Source organism: Neodiprion fabricii, chromosome 2 (assembly GCF_021155785.1).
Source record: "Neodiprion fabricii isolate iyNeoFabr1 chromosome 2, iyNeoFabr1.1, whole genome shotgun sequence".
NCBI classification, from domain to species: domain Eukaryota; kingdom Metazoa; phylum Arthropoda; class Insecta; order Hymenoptera; family Diprionidae; genus Neodiprion; species Neodiprion fabricii.
The window spans coordinates 32,508,717-32,524,746 of record NC_060240.1 but is presented as its reverse complement, the minus strand read 5'-3'; the positions used below and the strand labels follow the sequence as shown (position 1 = coordinate 32,524,746).

Below are 16,030 nucleotides of genomic sequence, written 5' to 3'. Positions count from 1 at the left end.
GTACGTGGTACGTAAGAACAAAACACCGCGATACAAGTGACGGATACGTAGAGGATATCGACGAGACGAGAGACTTTGAGAGTCAGTCCTGAACGCGGGAGAGCGGAGCTTGTCCTACGCCGTGCGAGTGACGAGTGTCGACTGGCCTAAGGTAAACAAAACCTCTCTGTCTCTTTCTCTCTCTCTCACTCTCTCTCTCTCTCTCTCTTTCTCTTTATCTTTTTCTCTTTCTCTATCTCGGTACAATTTTCACACTAGAACGGCGCGGCGTTCGCGGGTGCTAAACGCGCTGTTTTCACGTCCGACACGTGATCGGGCCAATTATACTTTCATCGTTCTTTCACCGCTCCCTCCCCCCCACCCCCTCGCTGCCCCTCCGCCACCTCCTCCTCATCCTACTCCTACTCCTCCTTCGTAGAACGACGCGGACTCGGGTATTGTCAAAGGACGCAGGGGCCTCCGTTTCTCTGCGTAATGTGTATTTATAATGTTTGTATATATTCGATTCGCTTGGGTCGCGTCGCGGACTCTCTCTCGACTCGGGGACACGGGAATGCGCGCGCCCGGCTCGAATCGCTCGGTCTTCCTGCGGCGGGAGCCCTTTCTTCCTCCTCTTCCTCCTCCTCCTCCTCCTCCTCCTCCTCCTCCTCCTCCTCCTCCTCCTCCTCCTCCTCCTCCTCCTCCTCCTCCTCCTCCTCCTCCTCCTCCTCCTCCTCCTCCTCCTCCTCCTCCTCCTCCTCCTCCTCCTCCTCCTCCTCCTCCTCCTCCTCCTCCTCTTCGCAGTCCAGGTATCGCTCAGGTCGATCCCTCCCACACCCGAGACACGCCCCGCGCTAATACGATTATACAAAATGGCGACGGAAACGGCTACGCCTATCCCTTACACGAGCTAAAAGAGGGCTAAGGGTACGAGTTGTTTACGCGGTACTGATGGGAGGGTTGCGCCGATCATGCTGGGTAAAGCACAACCCGCGACGAGCCGACGCTGCGAGGGTACGGAAAATAAATCAATTCGACCACTCTTGACGTGACTCGTTTCTTCGATTATCTTTTTCAATCGTTGCAATATTCAGTTCTGGAAATGTCAGAGACCGTTCATATAGGGAAAAATTCAATTTAAGCAGTCGAAGGTGCCATGAGCATTTTATTTATTTATTTATTTTTTTTTTGTTTTCCACTTCCGTAAAGTTAGAAGTTCGAATTTTATAATGCTTCGGTTCAATTACCTATCACGTATACCAATTCCGTTGCGAGTCAAACACAAATATAGGAACGTATAAATATCTGACATCCATCCATCCAACGCGGGACAATTTTTCAGAGATATTTAGATTCGTGAACGACTTATTTTACATTAGCGTATTCGGGCGTATCCCGGAAAATACATGATTTACAGTTTGAAAATTATAACGTAAAATGCAATTTTTGTTTCACCAAAAATATATCAAAGTATAGAGTTGCATGTGACTCCAGAAAACAGGATTTGGAAATATGGATTACGGTATTAATCTCTTTCGTTAAATTGAAGAGGGGGGGGGGAGCTCAGTCTCTTTACGGTTTGAACAAATAGATATAATTGAAAATACTAACATCTAACGATGGTCTATTCGCCAGTTTTCTTTTAAAATCACGGCACTCTGAATGAAAAGTTTTCATCCGAATAAAAACATTAAGAATTAAAAATAGTGATTAACGATGATGGGAACCGAAATAATAATCGTTCTGACTGTTACGCGAGTTTTAAAAAAATCGTTGATCGTGAGAAGCAAAATCATCGAATCGTGCACTGTATCGCGGTTTTAAGGGTGTTCCATCGTCTTACCCACACAATAACGATTTTAAATGTACATCATTCGAAATTCAAATGAAATTGATTACAATTTCGATAACTTTGAAGAAAAAATAACAATTTCAACCAATAGGAACCTGAATTGAAAATTAGTTGTTCATGTTTCGTGTAAAATTAGTTATTTGCAAGCCCTGACCTCGTAATTTCTCAATATATATTATTAGGTTTTACTGAAAATCTTTATAAACCTATTTGCATAAAAAACACTCTGCTAAGAATATACACATAAAACTTGTAGTACAGAGATGAAAAAAAAATATCGTCACTACTTTTTACCTCTTATCGTCTCTACCCATTCTACTACACAATTTAGCTGTACTTACCGACAGTCGACATCCGTCACTTTACGTCTACGGGACTACAAACCCGACCTCTATAATTCATAAAACCCTGCATACGCGTACAAAGAGGATTCGAGAACGTCGATCAATATTTCAACCTGCCAGCGAGCAATCAATTATTGATCCCTACGCACGCATGACGCAAGCGAGCAATCATAGGTACAAATCCATTGAACTCTTCGATGAGCGGCTAACCGGCAAGAGAGTGTCGGTTTGAATCATGTTTGGCTTCGACATGAGCGCGCGGTGACATCTGTTGACATCTAAAACAACTACGAACTACCGTTACCGACCGTTGCCACACGCCGTTCTTACCGACGCTAAAAAAGTTGCCCGCGGAGGGTTCAACGACACCTTGAATTTTTCAACCTGCAGTGTCGCTCATTGACATTGAAACTTGCAGCCAATTTTGAACCGCGCAAAGTCGTATAATTCGAACTTTGATTAATATGGAACTGATTTGGATTGAAAATAGGCAATGTCAATTGTGCCGAACGGGAGCGATGCACCGAATAAATTGCCACGCCGACTGGAAGCAAGATTTGGAGTAAAACTCATGTTCATTTATGACTGATTTTGCATCCATGAATATTACGAGCGAATTCCAATTCGCGGTATTACAACGATACGATATCCCGCATCTTCGCGTGTCGTACACACGTCTATCCGTACAAATACCTATACCACGTACGTACATACATGTATAATAAATTGCGTGCAATGAGTAATTATGCGCTGCGCCATACTCGTCGAACAATCGACACCCTCAAGAGCTGTCTTTGCTGAAAGAATTTTTAATGCGTCAACGTGACCGGGAGCCTCGATAAAAGACTGCACGGGGCATTGTGCGACGGAAATCTCGTGTACGTTTTTGCGCGAGATTCTCTTCCGCGCGACCATTATACGTTCTTTACCTTCATTGGAATTCGAATTATAAGCGACAAGTCGCCCGGAGTATCATTTCTACGTCGCGATAAGACGGTGTAGTAGACATGCGCAGCGCTCTTACGATTGGTAGACTCACCGTAGAAAATAATTCTACGTTATTTCATTGCATGGAATAATCGCCCGTCTTCGCATTGTTGCTAATAAGAAATAAAATCCCGTCTTAAATCTCAACGAGCGTAATTAAGGTTGACATGAAAATCGTCGGACGAAAGGGTTGAAGTGTGACACGAAAAACTCGTCAGAAGCTTTCGAGAACTATCGAAAACATCTATTCATATTTATTTGCCATTATTCTTACAACCTTTTACCGTTACTATATTACCAATAAAGCTTCTAAGATACGATTCTTCCGATTTGAAATCGCATTTGTGAAATTTGTAAAGCAAGCGTAATTCCATCCTTGAATTCTATTGCTATTTCGATACTTAAACCAGTTTTATAAATGCGCTTGAAAAGCCGATTACGTAAATGTCACCTTTGCAGCATTTCAACGGCGTAACAATTCCTCGATTAAAGTTGATCGTTAATTAGTTAAAAATTTCTCTATCCGATCGTTACTTTCGACTAGAGAAGGACTAATTCACATCGGAGTATCAGCTCGCCGCGAAAAAGTTATACCTGGTTTACGAATTCCATGCTCACTGCGGCAAGTGGGTCATCGCTGATCGAACCCAGCTGGACAAAGGTTTTCACAATATCCGTATATATTCTCTTGTATACATCCGTGTTGGAAAGGATACCTGGAACATGTTGGTGGTCGCTGGTCCTGCGGTTTTCTACCGGGTAGTCGATGTGGAGGGGCATGGTTCTCGGAGGCAGCACGTTCCTTGTCAATTGTCGGCAGCGAGTCAGTCAGTCAGTTAGTCAGTCAGTCACTCAGTCAGTGAGATACCTGGTCGCCAGTTGGTTGCAAGTCGTCGAAGCGCGTACCTCGATTCTTATCGATAAGAATAAAAAAAAACCGTCCTTATCTATCAGTGCCGTAACAATTTCGCGAGGAAGAATTGGACCGCAGCCCAGTAGTTGTGCTTGTCACTTGAATGCAAGGGGAAATACGTGTCACCAATGCGTGGAGGATTATTGATGGTGAGTCGATGCAGGGTCCTTCACCGTGTCCTAGTCCTTGGCTTGCCGATCCTGCGGTCAGCATCCGTACTTCGATTGAATGGTTCATTAATCGTCCTGCTTTACAATCAATTACACGTGCGAAGTGCGCCTTAAAGAGTGCATTGTACAGTGCGGTAGCATCTGGAGGCCGAGGTGTCGTTTCAGATCGAGTGAAATCCAGTGAAATCTAATTGCAGAAAATTTTTTACCACCTGCATTTACCACCGCAAGTAAAAATGCAGGCAACAAAAGTACCGTAAGCGAATTCTAAGGCGAAGCGTGATTTTTGCTCATTAGCCGATACTCGGCGATGACATTAAAAAAATTGGTACTCGGTACCCTGGGATCTAGATTAGAATTCGCTCCGCGATATCAACTCGGGCTAATCTTATCTCACCGCGAGTTCCATACCACAAACTGAATCTCGTGTGTCATCGGCGACAATCGTGATACACGCGAGCTTAGTTATAGTTTGTTATTTTCTTCAGCGATACATTTATGATATTAATTTCGATAGAATAAAACTGCTGCACCGTTTGGAATGTAAACGAGGAACGTAATATATTTCTTTTTTTCTTTTCTTTTTTGGTGAATCGAGAGAAAAGAATCAGGCCTTGGTTCCTGCGCCTTTTAACAATTCCTCGTTTGCAAGTATGGCTTCGCAGTTTTGTAAATGGTTTTTTTTATAGCTGAGCTTAACGATTGTGAAAACAAGGAAATACCAACTGTTTCGCAATTCTCCGTCTACCGCGGAATGTGCAAGCTGTGCATTGAGTTTGCTTCGTGAACAAATAAAATAGGAGTCCCGTAAACGGCCAGCATCTCAAGTACATAAATTTCAAATGACACTGTAATTTCTAAACGTAATCTATCGCGAAAGATCAACATGAATGAAATTTTGAGTTATTCAAAGAAATGTATTCCCAGAATTCCTCGATAAATATAATTTGTTATAAGCTATTGCATCGCCTCAAGCTGCAAGTCATTGTAGATCCGCAACCACATTGTCATATCTTCAAACCATAGCCATAGTTGGCCGTAAGAACTTACGTATACATAGAATATTCATCAAAACTCATAATTGACAACAAGGTTCAGTAAACAAAAACAGACATCGCGTAACAGCTGTTCTATTTTTAAACGTTACGGGATCGCGGGAGCCTCACGATCATCACTCTCACTCTTATTCGCGGTGGCTGCAGGTCGTATGTTACCAGAGGGGGAGATGATATAAGGTGTGAATACCGAGGCACACATCATTCCGGCATAAGAAACTCACCGATTATGTAACACAGTGGTGTTGCTATCGGGATGGCAGCGACTAATTGGAAATATATGATAATTATACGTGATAATCCCATCGCTTTTCCAAACAATTTATATGTATCAGCGACTTTTCAGGTTAATTTTGAATTAGATAGGGCAAAGCAGCCGGCAAACGTATATCAGCTAGCTAGGTGTTTTTTTAGTGGTGCGTTTTACACCCCATATCAAACTGAAATGATAATTTACCACTGGATCGTACTTCAACTTAGTATTGCTGTTTACAATACTAGCATGTCCCAGAATCTGTTCCACAAAACTTGAGTCCTGTCACGAGATTGAATTTCAAAGACCTTTTTATGGAAGGATCTGCTATTAGCCAAGTTTGTAATAGTTTTTCAAAACTGAACTAAAGTTCGATGAACTCTTGCTGCAAATTACCGATCAAATTCCAGACTTGATATAAACTCTAATTTTTCGTTATCTGATTTTTCTTCTAGAGAATTTACTTTAATTACTATTTTCTTGCTTTGCTGCACGTAGAGAATGAAAAGAGTAGACTTTAATCAACACTGCGGGCAAAGGAGGGCCACACCAAGGTTTTCGGTAAATAATACCCATGACAAATGTAATTTTTACTATAAATGTAGATTCAGTTCAGTTTCAGATTTTAGTCCGCACACAGAATCGTTCACCGTTTTTGAAGTAAAGTTTGCATTTTGCCAAGCATATTTTACTAAAAAGACCTGATGTGTCCCTCCTTTCCTTTAGTTTTAAGTAAAATCTGCCCTTTTATTCTCTCCGTGTGTAAGTCAGTTTGCGTACCTGTTTATGCGTATGCAAAGAGAATGATCGTCTATCACAATGAATGGCAACATTTTTTATACACGTATAGTACCTACAGAGACGAAAAATGATCGCTACACGTGGTAAAGTCCCGGCGTAAATATAGTACACGATGTCTGTGCGATGCATATGCCAGTGCGTATGTTCCTAACTCGATCGACGTCGATGGAACGGAATTAACGATCGGCTGTTGGCAACGAAATGGGATTCCTAATCGTCGATAACGAGTCGAGTATACACGTACATGCATATGCCAGGAATGCGCACGTGCACCTACGGCATATAACGACAAGAACACGTTTTCGTTACCCACCTACCGCATATCCTCCGATTGCTTGGATTTCCGAGGGAACCAGTCTGCCGCAACTTTGGCGAACGGTGAAAATGCGGATCGAAACGCAAGTTGAAAGCGTTTCCATACCGATATACCGAAACAATTTCGCGATTCGTTCGACTCGCGAGAAGAATCGAGGGTCAGACTCTCCGAAATTATCCATTTTCAACCGCAATGCAGTTGGTTATTTCTGGCGTAAATATTTTATCCAGCATATATGAGCCAAGGCCGGGGTAAAGCCGTGTAAACAGAGTTCGACATTCATGCTTCGTGCGTACCTGTACATAGAACGAAAAAATGAGGACAGTTACAATTTTCGCGTGACATGTAGGTAATACCGAAAAAGCACAACGTGGTTTGTCAAAGCGACACGCGACAGAGCAATTAGCGCATATTAAACCCGGCGTAACAGCATTGCCGAAAGATTGCAGCATTGTGAAGCTCGATGATGGAAAGAATTTCTGCCACGTCTTCGTTCGTCGATACCAGAGTTGCAAATAATGCGTTACTTTTTTAATTGCATTAGTGTTTTCATTAAAACATTAAACTTAATGTTTCAATGGAAATAATTTCCATTATGAATTGAAAAAGTAATGGTTAATGCATTACTTTTTCATCAAAAAATTTGCAACCCTGGTCGATACTTTACAGCGATATTCCTCGCGACAAGAATTCTAACGTATCAGTGCAATAATTCAGAAATATTTCCATCGTTTTCCACTTGTAATAACGTAATGGCCACATGCATACAGGACACACAACGATGTCTGTAATGAATTCGTGCAGTGGTTTATGTATCTAATCTGACCAGATATGTTTAAACATTCCTCCGACGTATACATGAATCATGTACCGGCTACTATTATCGTCGGGGTGAAAAACCTGCAAGTCTTTACTGACTTCTGCGGCATTTTACATGTGGTCATTCAGATAATACGCAGAGCGCGCGCATTTACACGATTCACGGTTAGCCAACAAAGTGCTAAAAACTCGCCTGATCTACCTAAAGGTACGAAAAACTACGTCCGTAAAAATTTCAATAAACTTGCTCGTCATATGTGATTGTCAAATTTCCCCGATTCAGTTTGTTAAAAACCGCAATAACTCTGATCGGGAAAATATAGTCTACGCGTTATTACGACGCAGTTTAATCGCAGAAAACTCCAGCGTTTAACGTGTTGTCGAGAATCCCGGTTGTGTTATATTTTCGTACGTGGATATGGCGAAGTCTTCGGGGAACGCAATTTCGGTTTGACGGGAAAAGGAGGTTTATAGGCTCCAAGAATATCGTTTAACCTGGCAAAATTATGCTCAAGTTAGTTTTGGCTTCTAATTTTGAATCTTATACCCATTGAAAGTCAGCTGCCAAATTCAGCCAATACATTTCGGTAACAAACGACCGAACAATACGAACAAACATTACCCTGCTGTAGAAGAGCCAAATGGACGTGATAAAAAGCCTGAAAGTAACGAAGCTTGTCCTGTTTCGATTACACGACGTGTAAAATACAAATGAAAAAAATTAAAATTAACTTCCATTCTATCGGCAGCAGTTCAAAGCGTTTTGACGCTGCGCAGCGAGCTACGGAAGGGCGGCGACGATCGGTCAAAGGAAGTGGTTTTCCCCGTCACGTCACTGAAAACAGTGACTGCACGCATACATGAGTAAAGTTCACCAGCAGAGAGACGTACGAGAGATCGCGACATGTTTCGTGATACGGTTCTTCGCTTAGGGATGCACGTATAACTCGTAGGGAAGAAAAGTGGAGCAAGTTTGTTGAAAATACTCGTAAGTCGTATGGTCGACAGGGGTGTTTATACGCGTATATTTGTAGGTGAGATTCTTGGGAAGGCGGAAGGTACTCGGTCTCGCCTTTCGACATCCTGCGGCAATATCGCGCAGCTGCGTTCCGCAATGATCGCGGATCCGGAATGAGCTGGGGCGTCACCGAATGCGTGATTAAATGAGGAAAATGAGGATGAGGAGGAGGAGGAGGTGGAGGGATGATCGCGGTTATGAACGCCGACATTAAGACAATACGATGTGCGTAACGTCGTTCGCCTCAAATTGCACCACAAAATACTGGGAACATTAATTCTCACTCCCTCTCGCCTCGTCATCAGAGCTCGGATAATTACGCGCGTCCTTTGCTCTATGAACCGTAGTCATCCTCTGCAGAGACCCTCGCCCTCCGCCCTGATGAAAACGTTAGTCATGCGTCAGAGGCCGTGAATTTCACACCGCGAGAAATTTCTCTAGTATAAGTGGTTACCGTATGGTTTTTGATTCTCCTCATTTTTCACCATGACCAACAATTAACGTAGCTGTAGGTAAGTAGTTCTCGGTACGAGATGAACGTGAGTTTGTACATGTAAGCTACCATGTTACCAGAGAATCTAGCATCTTTTAGTATTCACCTTGATTATACGTACAAGTTACGAGTATTATAATTCGATCTTGGAGCAAGAATAAATATTCATTTTAACGCCTTATTCAACATTATGCATTATAATTTTATATGATATGAGACAAAAAGGGTGCATACCATGTTCAATGATGATATCATGGTGGAGAAATGTGTGAGAATAAAAAAAAATAATGAAATTAAAAGAATTAAAAAACAGGTTAATTCCCGATATTCTTTAATCATCATCTGATTAGTTGCTACTTGAAATTGGTACGAATCGATGCCGGCTTACAGCGCTAGAAACGCGATAAGGCCTCCCCCGATCATATAACCAATTACTGCTGGAGCAATTAGTATAACAGTTCGCGTTTCGAGCTCTGCGCACCGAAGCGGCTAGGCCGATCCCTTTGACGGTTAATTGAGCATAATGGTATCCAGTGTGTATTCCAACAAGCGTCTCGGTTGTCGGTCGATTTAAAATACGAGAACGCTGAATCTGTGCTGTGTTTTAGGTGGTGAACGATAATGTAGCCGTTGGTCCAAAGCCGAGGAAGCGATAAAGATAGAGAGGAAAAAGCTCGCGTGGAAGGGACTGTTAAACAAAACGTTGGGAGTAAAAAAACAACAGATTGAAAAACCTACGGCGCGATAAGGAACGCCGGACGCGAGACGAGGCGAAAGAAGAAGCTGCTCAACGTGTAATATATATACGTGAAGCTTCTTTCGAACAAGGGATAAAGAGCTGCGACGGCTGCCCGATGTGCGTTGGAAAAGCGTCGGAAGGTACGTATGATAATTTCTGTGAAAGAAGGAACGCTGCGCCTCTTTATCGGACCGCCATGGCCGCGCCGTGTTTATTATCATGCATGTAACCAAGTGACGACTACCTGCATCGCACCAAAGTCACCGACCTGACCTATCCTAGAGCAGTGTCTACGTACCCGCAACGTCAAAGAGTCTTGGCACCATTCATGTACGCATACATTTTTTTAAGAACGCTTTTATAATGCAGACGGGATGTCTATGGACAGAAATACTCGGTTAAAATAAACTCCTGTTACGGATGTATCGGGCGTACAGTCTGGCTGGAAGATTAGTATGTATGGTAAAAAAAAAACGTTATGCAGGAAGGATCGAGATGGTTAAATTTGACTGGCACAGTACTTAAATTATTTCCAATTTTTTCCCCTGCTTATGCCAAAATCAACCGTTATTTGAACGATCTTTATGAATATCAATGTTCAAGCATTTGTTCTATGACTGTTTAGTTTCTACACTTTTTGAACCAGACTGTATGCCTGGTATATTCTCAAGTTATACAGCATTGTATAAATTGAGAATTAAAAACGCGTGTGTAATACGTTCTTAAAACGAATTAGGCGTGTACAAATAGAGGTACAGTATGGATAAGGCAGATTTAAAACACATTGAAATTCTTCTCGTGAATGAATATTGATATATGAACGATCCATCGCGCGTTAGTCTCTACTTCCCGTCTAACAATGAGCATACGACTTGCACGAAAACTTCAAAGGACTATAACTATTGTAAATCTACGCGTTTTAAATTTTCTATGTTCCGATACGACGGAAGCAACAATTTTTCGAACACACGTTTACGAAATATAAATACAAATATTTTTATCACATATTTGACTAAAGCCTGTACCGTATATAATAATACGCAAAGATAGAAAGTTTTATTTTTCTCAGCTGAATATTCTACGTTAGAAAGTGTAAAAATATCAACGCCTTATAGGCACACCGAAAATGTCTCCGACCTCAATTTCTGTACTTTAAACACGAATCTTCGAAGTAGAAAAAGAAGCATAATTTTCAAAATTCGTGTCAAGGCCTGTATAAGAATGAATTATCATGGCACCGATTAATTAGCACAAGTTTTAGGTATCAAGAAAATAACGATTCACGAACAGACACGTCCTCCAACGAGTGATTCGTATTACAGGCAGTGCGGAATCATACGGCATGTAAGATAATAAGAAATTTCTCTCGGCCCGAGAGAAGGAATCGTAGGACGTTGAAAAAGAAAAAGGAAAAGGTCGAGAGTTGATTGTCATGCGGCGCGAGGCGCCGCACAGGCCCATTGATACTGCATATAAGTATATGAGCCTTGCCCGCCGGATGTAGGACGAGCACGGTTTTATACACACAGTCGTCCTACTCGCATGTGCGTGTTCATTATCATATTATATCTATCAACCCACAGCTGTTTGTTGGTAGCTGAAAAGATGCCTTTGGGAGGCTCAGGACGTCCCTGCAGTTTTAGAACAAACGTGCATGAAGTAAGCGTCGTAATTAAATCGTCCCGAGTTAATGCGGGCTCTGTTAGAATTCACGTTATTAACATTATACACAATTTCAAGCATTAAGAAGAGAGAGGGACCCTGGTGAAAAATTCTACTACTAAGCATATTTACAGAAATTGGACCATTTCGTATTACATATTTCTTTCAAAATTGTAAATACGCATAATTTTTCGTAATTATTTGTCAATGTTATTTAAAAATTGTAGTGCCTTGTAGATTTATAATTGAAAAAATACAAATTTTCATGAAAATCTACAATCTTTCACGGAAAACAATTCTTTGTACAAAATTTTACGAAATGTCCCAATTTTCCTAAAAATTCGTAGAAAATCGTATAAATAATTTGCACCGTGGTAGAGAGGAGGACACAAACTGCACCGCACGGGAAGAAACGCGGCGGTATCGTGCGATAACTTCTTTCTCGTCTGAAAAACAAATACCTACTCAAAGTGGTCACCATCGCGTTTTTCCGCTTATCACGATTGTCCGTCTGCCAATATGCATCGTATGCATCGTATGCAATGCAGGAGATACTTGAACGCACCGACTCCGTAGGTGTAATATTTGCTATTCCACACAGGCGAGCACAAGTGCTTTGCTCCGAGGGCCGCGCGTTGCGAGGGATGGTAATACGTAGGAATTAAGTACAATAAACGAGCCGGAGATAAGAGAGACTATGAGACTATGACGACTACCGGAGCGCGTGCGAGGACAGGATGCGTAGATTGACAATGAGTGACACGAGCGAGTCTAATGAATTGGTTTTGCGAAGGCGCGCCGAGCGTGAATTCCGAGCTGGACGAACAAGGAGCTACAACTGTTCCAACTTGCAGGTCGTAAGGCATAGGTTTTTCTTTTTTAACCCTTTGACTGCCGTTGCAGCATATTTGCGACAATGACGAAACAGCTATTTTTTTTTAATGTTATCTTCAACTTGAATTTAAAAGCCGTAAAATGATTTGAAAAATTGTAACGCACGGTAAAGAAAATTTTCACTGAATAATTTCATTTGAAAACCTTTTTGTTTAAGGATGAAAACAGAAAAATCGTATTTTTAAAAGGTGTAATTTTTCAAATATTTTGATTGAGAAAAATTTCAAACGGTTGGAAGAAATGTTTTTTTTTTTTAAAGGGGAAAAAGGCTTGGCCGTTAAAGGGTTAAATTGTCAACCGGCCCAAAAAACTGTTGATAAAATGAACGTGCGACGCAGTTGTAGTCAGGATGAATTTTAAGCGGTAATCGATTTCCGACCGTTCTTTAAAGAGTTCGTCAAGTGCGAGAATAAAGTTTTACGATCAGAGTGTCAAGTCTTCACTCCGTATCAGCGAATGAACGATAATTAACGAGTTTACGGGAACCGGAAATTCTCTTCTTTGTTTCAGAGGACGCGAGTATGGTGTCTCGGATACGACCGATAAAGGTCACTGCGGTTGGTGACGGCATGGTCGGTAAGACCTGCATGCTTATCACATACACATCCAAGAAATTCCCCACCGAATACGTTCCCACAGTGTAAGCATCAAGAAACATCAAATAAATCGGACATACTAATTCCCTAATTTCAAATCAAATCGAATCAGTTCTATTACCAAACTTTATACAATTTTTCATAGACTAAAAGACACTGTCTGATGAATTTCAACCCTTAATTTAATATTAAAAGTTTTCCATTTCTTTCTGATTCGAATTCATTGCAATGAAAGTTTTAAAAAATAAATAATTTGATATGTAATTCATGTTCATGTCAAGATTTGCGAAAGAAAGGGCTCCAATTCTAGGAACATCTGCAATTCCTTACCGCAATGCTGTGATCACATATTTTTAGTGTAAACAGAAAAGAGATCAGCTATACTTTCAGTTACTTTCAACATTTCTTTCGTCCAGGTTCGACAACTATGCAGACAACATATGCGTAGATGGACAGGAGTTCAATATGGTGCTTTGGGACACAGCCGGTCAAGAGGATTACGAAAGGCTTAGGCCTTTGTCGTACCCGAACGTAGGTTTACAATTTCAATTACGTCTGTAGTTGAAAATTCTATCAAGTTTTTAACACTACAAAAATCCCGTATTATATTTTTTGCGAACCAAACTACGATATTCATTTTAGACGGATTGTTTTCTCCTGTGCTTTTCGATAAGTGCGCGCAGTTCGTACGAAAACGTAGCCAGCAAATGGTATCCGGAAATCAAGCACCACTGTCCGAACGTGCCAATTGTCCTTGTCGGTAAGTGCGTAATAAATATTTCAAGTATTCAATATTCCGCATTATGCTGCTACGAGTGATGTGTGTTTGCCAACAACTGATCAGACTTTAGATTCCACTTAAAACTATTTATCATACATCTTGGATAGGCACCAAGGGTGACCTGAGGAACAGGGAGGACACGGATGTAATAACACCGGCAGAATGTAAGAAGATGAAGAAGAGAATCAAGGCCTACAAATACGTCGAATGTTCGGCAATAAAGTCAGAGGGACTGGAAGAGGTATTTGTAGAGGGGATTAGATCCGTGCTGAAAAAACCGGCACCGCGGAGACTGTGCGGTATTCTTTGAAACGGAATACAAGCACAATCGTATACATCACATATATTCACGCGGTACTTTGAAAATTGTTGATGTTACGGGGCTACCCGTCAATAAGAAACGATAAGATTATTGTTATTAATTTTAGCATTACTATTATTATTATTATTTTAACCGGTGCCTACCATTAATAACATTAATATTATGATTGGACAAGTTATATCGCCGAAGCTTCATTTCTGATACTAAAAGACGCGAAAAGAACGAATTATAACCAAAGAATCCCTCTCGAGTCCTGCCGTGTACATACATATATATATATACAGTACTGTTCAGAGTATAAGCGGTCGCCGAATTCTGCGACAGTATTTCAGGATGTTTTTCTTGATTACACGTACAGAAGACTGGTCCGCGTATTAGACGACGACGATTTTGGCGGCTGCTGTCAACGACAAAAAAACCTCGGCTTATATCCAGAACAATACGATATGCATATATAATTGTAATGTATAATGTGCGAATATACGTGTGTCTTTTCTGTACAAAATATAATAATTAATAAAAACCAAAAAATCTTCAACTGTCAACCAAAATTGTATCGCGCGTGTACGTTATACATATTAAATATAATATCCGTAGGAATAAAGTTTTTTTACGTGCATATTGTGGGTGTGAAAACCTTTCTTCCGTTTGTCACGAAACATGAATCATTTAATTACTTACACAAATATAAATAAATGAAATAAGGAGAACCAGATAGAATAACTCTTTCGCACACGAAAGTTCTTTGTCACCCCAAAACTTTGTATATTCATCACAATATGCCTGTACTTGTCAATGAATAGAATTAAACAATACGCACATCACCGATCATGATCAAATGTGATTGTCATCCATAGGTGTGTACTTCATCGACCAAATGCCCCATCCACAACGGGTGTTACTTTTTGTTGGATTATTTTTCCATAGCCACCTCTGCCACCGTCAAAGTCGGATCTGTACTCGTCTCTGACCTGGTAATTAGATGAAAATTATCAATCATTATAGTAACTCACGCAACATGTTAAAGTATCAACTTGAATCTTAAAATCAATTCAAACTATTAGATAAGTTTCCTGACTGGCAGAATTAGTCGGTACCCCGTATTCAAGTTCCCCAATATTCAGGTATAGAATAAAGTATCTTACCTGACCACCTGTCTTTCCTCGACCATACTGTCTGCCTTCGATGAACCCAGCGTCCCAATCCGTACGTATAATTCTATCGTCTAAACGGGTCCCATTAACATATCGCATACAGTTTTCCGCATCAGGTCTCAAATAGTACTCGACAAAGCAAAATCCACATGGAGTTTTTTTGTACTTATCCAGTCCCATAATAATTCGTCTAATATCTCCGCACTTTGAAAATAGTTCATATATCTGCTCCTCTGTAGTGTAAAACGAGAGATTACCAATGTACAGAGTCGTCGAGTTCCTTAATAGTCGGTCCTGTTCAACTCGAGATCCCTAAAGGAGGAGTAATAATGTTTTTTAATACGTCGAATAATGTTATTGAACAGGTTATGTTAGCGTAGAGTGATCGAAGTACGAACCTTAAAGTGCTGGTCACGATAAGAGCTGAGGTCAACCGACGGTGAAATTGGACTGGTCGATAGTGCCATCGCTTTATCCTCGTACCGTGAATTTGGTAATCAACTTTTGTAATATCCCAATGTGTTTATTCGACCAGAAAAGTCAAATGCGCCGTCAAACTCCGACATACGTGCGTTTATGGCGTTTACGCTGCGTTCCGACGTTTTGCTCGATAGGAACGCGGACGGTGGACCACGAGCCGAGTGGAAAGCTGGAAACGGTCTGCGACGAACCCGCCATATTTGAACGACCCAACCCGAAATTCAACCTGAACACGGAACAAATCCAAATGGTAAATTATTAGTTTGATATGTAAGACGTGAGCGAAAAATTAAGAACCAATATAACGGAGGATGAAGGACATCGTGCACAGTATTTTGGAAAAAACGGTTGGCAATATTTTTGGTAAAGACATAACTTGTCGAGAGCCGGTCGATCGTTGCG

General features: G+C 41.1%; 2 protein-coding genes across 7 annotated transcripts; one reads left to right on the top strand and one right to left on the bottom strand.

Moving 5' to 3' along the window:
- The first annotated feature begins 14 nt into the window (after positions 1-14).
- On the top strand, positions 15-14,397 carry LOC124175241 (ras-like GTP-binding protein RhoL). 5 transcript variants are annotated; one of them, XM_046555283.1, is made up of 6 exons: positions 15-151; positions 9,609-9,879; positions 12,806-12,935; positions 13,308-13,422; positions 13,534-13,651; positions 13,780-14,397. In XM_046555283.1, the coding sequence occupies exons 2-6, from the start codon at positions 9,855-9,857 to the stop codon at positions 13,980-13,982; spliced, it is 591 nt and encodes a 196-aa protein (XP_046411239.1). In that variant the 5' UTR covers positions 15-151; positions 9,609-9,854; the 3' UTR covers positions 13,983-14,397. The 5 variants fall into 5 exon arrangements, with proteins under 5 accessions (XP_046411239.1, XP_046411237.1, XP_046411238.1 ...); XM_046555282.1 differs by lacking the exon at positions 15-151 and adding an exon at positions 3,911-4,224; XM_046555281.1 differs by lacking the exons at positions 15-151; positions 9,609-9,879 and adding an exon at positions 3,909-4,224.
- On the bottom strand, positions 14,091-15,769 carry LOC124175242 (nuclear cap-binding protein subunit 2). Of its 2 annotated transcripts, XM_046555287.1 has the most exons (4): positions 15,547-15,769; positions 15,140-15,460; positions 14,815-14,965; positions 14,091-14,394 (listed from the first exon to the last, which is right to left on the bottom strand). In XM_046555287.1, the coding sequence occupies exons 1-3, from the start codon at positions 15,613-15,615 to the stop codon at positions 14,861-14,863; spliced, it is 495 nt and encodes a 164-aa protein (XP_046411243.1). In that variant the 5' UTR covers positions 15,616-15,769; the 3' UTR covers positions 14,091-14,394; positions 14,815-14,860. The 2 variants fall into 2 exon arrangements, with proteins under 2 accessions (XP_046411243.1, XP_046411242.1); XM_046555286.1 differs by lacking the exon at positions 14,091-14,394 and having other exon boundaries at positions 14,736-14,965.
- Between the last annotated feature and the right edge of the window lie 261 nt (positions 15,770-16,030).

Bases quoted from the DNA above. Each gene is read 5' to 3' on its own strand.
- LOC124175242 (XM_046555287.1), bottom strand. From the start codon at position 15,615: ATGGCACTATCGACCAGTCCAATTTCACCGTCGGTTGACCTCAGCTCT. The intron at 15,461-15,546 runs GTTCGTACTTCG...CTCCTCCTTTAG, and splicing joins ATCGTGACCAGCACTTTAAG to GGATCTCGAGTTGAACAGGA. The intron at 14,966-15,139 runs GTAAGATACTTT...TCTAATTACCAG, and splicing joins GAGGAAAGACAGGTGGTCAG to GTCAGAGACGAGTACAGATC.
- LOC124175241 (XM_046555281.1), top strand. From the start codon at position 4,179: ATGCAAGGGGAAATACGTGTCACCAATGCGTGGAGGATTATTGATG. The intron at 13,423-13,533 runs GTAGGTTTACAA...TATTCATTTTAG, and splicing joins GGCCTTTGTCGTACCCGAAC to ACGGATTGTTTTCTCCTGTG. The intron at 13,652-13,779 runs GTAAGTGCGTAA...CATCTTGGATAG, and splicing joins CGTGCCAATTGTCCTTGTCG to GCACCAAGGGTGACCTGAGG.